The 6854-nt window shown below is 42.8% G+C and overlaps 1 protein-coding gene across 1 annotated transcript in view; it reads right to left on the bottom strand.

Moving 5' to 3' along the window:
- Window positions 1–1263: 1263 nt before the first annotated feature.
- EXOC4 (exocyst complex component 4) overlaps window positions 1264–6854 on the bottom strand; it is a 395535-nt gene continuing 389944 nt past the window's right edge. The window contains exon 18 of the mRNA XM_066592136.1: window positions 1264–1737. Coding sequence (XP_066448233.1) covers window positions 1500–1737 — 238 coding nt within the window. The 3' untranslated portion in view covers window positions 1264–1499. The remainder of the gene's footprint in view (window positions 1738–6854) is intronic.

Raw genomic sequence — 6854 nt, 5'->3', positions numbered from 1 at the left:
ACTCACATGCTTTTCTGATCTGTTGTCAAACATTTGGGGGCCCACTTTGCAGATAGCTTCTTCATGTTCAAATGTTCATGGATAATGATGACACAAACACGTTCACGAGAAATCCCCATGATGTCTGCTATTCCTTTAGCTGAAATTGGCTGATTCTCCAGTATGAGGTTGTGCACAGCATCGACGATCTCCGGAACAACAACCTCTCTTGGTTGTCCAGGGCGTTCCTCGTCATTGGTGCTGAAGTGGCCCATTTTAAATTTGGCAACCCAGTTCTTAAGTGTAGAATATGAAGGGCATTGATCCCCCAATGTCTGCGACATATCACCATGAATATCCTTCACGGACTTTCCTTGCAGAAACAAGAATTTTATCACTCCTCTGCTCTTATTTACTGTGAATATAGCCTTAGACTCCGCCATTTTGTTTTCCCGCGTGCCTAGATCAGTTGCCATAAGCTACAAATACAGAATTTTCAAAACATATATTAGACACATAAGGCTTTCATGTGATGTAACATTCGTTACCATAGAAACAAAAAAAGAACACAAAGCCAAAGGCCTTTCAGCACCCCCCCGTACTGTGTATTTTTCATTCTATGTAAGGTGGGGGACTTGGAGACTGATCAGGGTTAATAGAAAGCTGAATGGAACAAGTTTTCATTAAGAATAATTTTGTACTTTGCTCGAAAGCACAATAGACTTTAGACTGGGCAGAAGGTTCATCTTCCAACAAGACAATGACCCTAAGCACAAGGCAACACAGGAGGGGCTTAAGGACAACCCTGTATGTCCTTGTGTGGCCCAGTCAGAGCCCTGACTTGAACCCAATCAAACATCTCTGCAAAGACATGAAAATGTTGACAAATGGACCCCATCCAACCTGACGGAGCTTGAGAACATCTGCAGAGAAGAATGGCGGAAAATCCCAATCTGCAAGCCTTGTGCATCATACTCAAGAGAACTGGAGGCTATAATGGCTACCAAAGATGCTTCAACCAAGTACTGAGTACAAGGTTTGAATACTTCTATCCATGCAAAATGTTAGTTGTTCTCTAAAAAACAAAATAAAAAATTACGAAGATTTTTAACCTGTTTTCACTTTGTCATTATGGTGTATTGAGCGCAGAATGATGGGGAAAAGCTTGAATTTTGTTTAATTTGCACAAGGCTACAACATGTTACTAGCATTTTAGTAAATGAACTGGAATAAACACTACTAACTGTTTAAGATTATGAAAAGCCAGACAATAGTCATACAAACTAAGTGTTGCCATAATGAGTATATTGGAAGATACTACACGGTTACTCAAGAATTAAAACAAAAATCCAGACTATGCAAATTCAGAGGGACACTGACAAAGGAACTGTCGATTGAGTATTGATTCAATGCAAAGGCAATCAGTTCTTGTTGTTGGTTGTAATCATTTGTATTAAAGGAAGAGTCTCAGACTCATGCGACATGGCAGTTGGCAAAGACCTTGCTACTTCCGTTACTGTTCACACAGTGGTTATCTTCTTGTCTTTGGTGGCTTGTTTGATGGCAGCCTGCTCACAAATGATCTCCTTGAGTCGTTGCAGCCTCATGTTTTGGGTAGTCTGGTCACCTACACCTGTCTGACTGCGATGGAGAAGGCTGAGAGCATTGATGTACTCCAGCTCTGTATATTTCACCCCTTGGTCCACAACTAGATTCAGCAGCTCATCAGCAGTGTTGTACATCATCTCATAGTACTGCCTGAAAATCAATTAGACAAAGTCAAAACAGGATCTGTTTATGCAGTTTACCAAAGATCAAAATGATTGTGGTGCTTTAATAACAATGTTAAAGGCGTTGTCCGAAATGAAAGTTTTTGCCAAAATGGGTTTCCCAGTTTGTAAACAGTTCGTAGAGCAGATATTCACATCTCCTTGCCGGCAGCTTCGCGCTCCGCTGCGGTATTTGTATACTGGCTGCAGTCAGACTGTGATGTCCCGTAAACCTGCCACTGCAGCCAATGACAGCACTCGGTGACGATCGCTGAGCTCTCTCATTGGCTGCAGTAGCTTGTTTGGAGACAGCTCACGCTGACTGCAGCCTGCAAAGATGATGTCAGCAGGGAGACTGGAGCTGCCGGGGAGCGGTAAGTGGGGAGGGGAAAGAGGCGAGTATGAGCTCTTTATTCTGTTTACACACTGGCGGACCCCTTTAGAAAAAACTCAGACACTTTTACAAGAACACAATTTTGGAGCCAACTTTGAATCCTTGACATCTAAAAGGCATGACAAAACTTCACTTGTGCAGTAATAATTTCCTCATGGCCTATTCATTTAGCAAGCTCTTGGAATTTTAGGACAATTTATAACAGAAGTCTGTATGATTATCTGTCATTGTACGAGGGTACAAAATATCCCTTGTGTTGTAGAAATAAATCATAGATATTTAATAATGTATGATTCCTCTACATCTCACTTGTCTTCCATCTCTAGTCATTTTTCCCCTTCATCAACTTGTATGTTTTGAATTTTGAGCGATACAAGATTTTGTCTCCTACTTGCTGAATACTGATTAACTGAAGGAAGAAAGCCGATGCTTCAGAGTAACCCATTACTGTACTAGCATTGCCCTGCTGGCTGCGCTTTCTGAAAAATGAACTATAAGCCCCACCATGTAGACTGTAAGCTCATTTGGATGTTTCATATCCCCAGGTGCGATGTTTCTGTATAGAATCTTTACCTTGTAGTTGCACCTCACTATCATGCAATGTAATATGTTAGCACTGGGAGGACATATAATATATACAATACTAGGGTAAACATAACAACAAGGGAAATCATTGCTGACAAGCAAGAGAGAATTTAAAGATAAAATCTATTTAAGGCCGGTTTCACATGAACAGATTTGAATAGCAGATTCTGTGATCGCCGTCAGCGTGGAGGATATGCGGCAATACACTGGCATTGAAAAGGTATAGACTTTCAAAGTTTCGCTCACACTTGCGGGTAGGAATTGCGTATTTCAAATCACAGCATGCTCTATTTTACCACGGATTCCGCACGTATAGGCTCCATTGATCTCTGCGGATGTGTGCAATCTGCAGTGCATACGCAATTAACGTTGCGGATGGCAGCGGATTCGTTTGCAAGTTACTAGGAGACCAGATACAACATCAGGAATTTGGAGGAGAGATACAGATTGCCTGAGCAATGTTGGCCTACTCTCTGATATCATTCCCAGCCTGGGATCTTTCTTCCGCGCGGACAATACACTGTCCCCACGCGTACGCGGCCATATGCAATTCGTTTCCACAATCTGTCCAGGTCTTCTGCTACAGATATCTGCATGCAGAATCCGACCCATTTGTGTGAGCCTGGACTAAACTTCTTCACCTCTTTGAGAAGACCACCCCCTTATCCAGACCAGATTCCCTGTGACAGATTTTCAGTTCCATGATATATCATGCATAATAGTCATATTCTTTGAGACCACTCTCCTACAATCCTAAAAGATTTTTTCTGTCAGGAATAGCAGTCAGGGTATAAAACTTAATTTTCTATATATGTATGTAAATAGGGAGGGGACTCACCTGGTGCTAGCGGTCTAGTCCCCTATATAGGGAACTGACCGCTGCACTTCAGGAATCGACCCTCTACAGCACTCGTATGTCCAAAATGAACTCCATCCCTTTAACCAAACAAATATCTCCAGGGAGCAACAGAATCTTGGCACCAGAATCCAAAGAGGGACCCAGGAATATCACAGAAGGAAAGAAACAAAAATATATAGTAGTCCTGCGCTCCTTATAGGGATGATGTATATAGTATATATTTTCTCTTTTCTATAGAAGTACTTACTTCTTAGGGAGGTCTCCCTTTTTATGGATAGATAGGCTTTAAGTAGTCTCCACCAAACGAGATGGTAAGACCTCAGATCCTCAAGATGGCAGACTCTAATTTATTAAAATAAACAGACAAACAAAACCAAAGCAACACATAAAATATGACCTGCATGTAATTCCGATGCAACGCGTTTCGGGGCTGTGGCGCCCCTTTTTTCAAGCATCCTTCTGTCAGAAAACTTCTTCCTTATATGCACAAGAAATCATTTGCCACACATTGCAACACTACGTGATGATGTGACAATGCGCTACATCGCCGTAGGGAAACGTCATCACGTCTTGATGCGACGAAGCGTCACGTGGCCACAAAGGATGTCAACACCTCGTCACATCATTGCATAGTGACGTTCCCTACAGTGAGAGACATGGACGCACTGTGTCATCGCGTCAAGACGTGTTGATGTCCTTTGCGGTCAGGAGGAGTTTTCTGACAGAAGGATTTTTGAAGAGGGGGCGCCACAGCCCCGAAATGCGTTGCATCGGAATTATATGCAGGTCATATTTTGTGTGTTGCTTTGGTTTTGTCTGTTTGTTTTAATAAATTAGAGTCTGCCATCTTGAGGATCTGGTGTCTTGACATCTCATTTGGTGCAGACTACTTAAAGCCTGTCTATCCATAAAAAGGGGGACCTCCCCAAGAAGTACCTCTATAGAAAAGAAAAAATATATACTATATACTTCATTCTTATAAGGGGCGTATGACTGCTATATATTTTTGTTTTGTTTCTTCTACAATCCTAAAAGACAACTTTTCAATGTAATTTTGGGTGGTCGTCCCAAAGATGTTCCACTGTATGCAATTGTATAAATAATCATATAGAGAATAATTTGGATAGTGGTGCTACATTAATGCGACCCTCCAGGTTCTCCTTATGTTGATCAGTAACAGAATTTTCACAGTTGGTTTAGTAACCCGCACTTCATAATCTTTCTGCCTTTGTTGTAATAGCAATCAGCTCTCTATGCACAGATTTCCTGGTGAGAGTGTAATACACTTGAAAAAACACAGCAGCCAATCAGAGGAGGCAGTGCTGCAGGAGGAGGCACAAAACAGCAGCCTGAACCAGTGATGAGACATGGGGTGTGTCTCCGACTACCTCTGACTCCTGTAGCCAAGCTACAGTCACAAAGTACAATTGTGCCCTAATGAAGCAATGCTAAAGAAAAAAGGGCCAAGCAGCAAGAAGTGAGGAAAATATATAGCAGATAATCAATCATCTCCTATGGGTACTGTCTTGTATATTTTTGAGCTCATGACTGGACAGATGCTTTAATGATGGTCACAGGCACATCAGATGATAGAATAACTAGGACAACTGCTGTAAAACTGCCCATAGAAATGCATTTTAAAGAGAAATATGATAGATTGCGCAGAAGCATTGCTGTTAAAGGCGTGATGCCAAACTATAAAGTTATCTCCCATCCAGGATAAGGGAATAACTTTGTGGTCCGTAGGGGTCTAACCGCTGGGACTTTCACCAATTCCATGAATTGGGGTGACAAAGGTCCCTGCATGATTGGAATGGAGGCCATTCAAGTGTACCGTCATTCTACTCATATCAATGGAGGCGCTGGAAATGGAAAAGTACAATGCTTGGCAAATTTTGGCGCACCTATTGAAATTAATGTTGTGGAGGTGCATGTGCGCGACCTATCTCTCATTCATGTGAGACCTCTGGGACCACATTCTTGGGATCAGTGTGGATCCTAGCGGTCAGACCCAGACTAATCGTAAAATTATCATCTATCCTGTGATTAGAGGATAACTTTATAACTTTGCATAATCCTTTTAAGCGCGCCTTTTTTTTTTGGGTTAAACTGGTCATGACAAAGCACGAAGGTTATTTAATATCAATAGGGTTCAGCTGTATGAGCAGCAACACTGTGAATTCCACTGACATAGTCATTGGGATGAATAGGTTGTATAATTACTGTAAAACAAGTCACAATGTTATGTGATCAGTGAGTGCAATGCAATCAGCCAGCAACTGAAAACTTTGAAGACTTTTTTTTTTTTTATACATAGTAGGCAAACACACGCAACTACTGGAAAACAAGATGGATTATTTATATAATGCACAAAATAAAGAATACAAAAGGTCAGCCTGACAGCAACAATCATCTGCAGTTTATACTAGGACATAAAGTAGCTCAAACCTCTGATGTATAGAATACTGATTACAATACAACCCGCGTTCTGAACCACATTTCAATGCACTAGCACATATTAAGGGCTAATTCCCACGGGCGGATTTCCTAAACCTAATAGTGCAATGCTCACGGTGCAGAATTCCACCGTGAAATCACACGTCCTCATTGCAGTCAATAGAAGCCGTCTGTCACGCTATCTTCCGCTGTAGCACAGCGGAAGATAGTGTGAAAATGCTTCCCCGCCTACCGCCAGCTGCGTCATGTGACGGTGTGGGCATGTCATATGATGCGGCCGCTGCGTCATGCGCTCTATTGTGCATGCGCGCCGAAGCGTCATGTGGGACGTCGGGCGGCAGATCTGGAGGTAAGTATGGGAACTCTGGGGGGGGGGGGGCGGGGGGGGGGGGGCTCTGCTGCGGAATTCCGCTTGCGGAGCCCGTAACTGCCGTGGGCACTAGGCCTAAAGCAGCTAATTTTGATTAAAAGGGTTTATCCCATGCCCACCTAATAAATTATGCCCACAGGTAATAAAGGTCTGATCGCTAGGGGGTCCGACTGCTGGGATTCACATGCTCCAAATCCTCCATAAAGCTGTGTTTGCACAGGGCGGAACTGCAGCGGAATTCTGCCTGAAATCTTATGCCCGAGACTAAGCGGCAATAATGAGATTTGCAAAAATCTCTTCCACACGCCACGGACAGTCTGTTGCGGCCAAACCGCGCTGAAACGAACATGCTGCGCAGAATTTAAAGCCGTACAGGTCAATTGTATTGCCGTTTTCACTGCGGGCTCTCTTTGTTCAATTGGGAGAGATGGCCGCGGCGGA

The sequence above is a fragment of the Eleutherodactylus coqui genome, chromosome 2 (genome assembly GCF_035609145.1).
Source record: "Eleutherodactylus coqui strain aEleCoq1 chromosome 2, aEleCoq1.hap1, whole genome shotgun sequence".
Classification (NCBI taxonomy): domain Eukaryota; kingdom Metazoa; phylum Chordata; class Amphibia; order Anura; family Eleutherodactylidae; genus Eleutherodactylus; species Eleutherodactylus coqui.
This window is presented reverse-complemented; position numbering and strand designations above follow the sequence as displayed.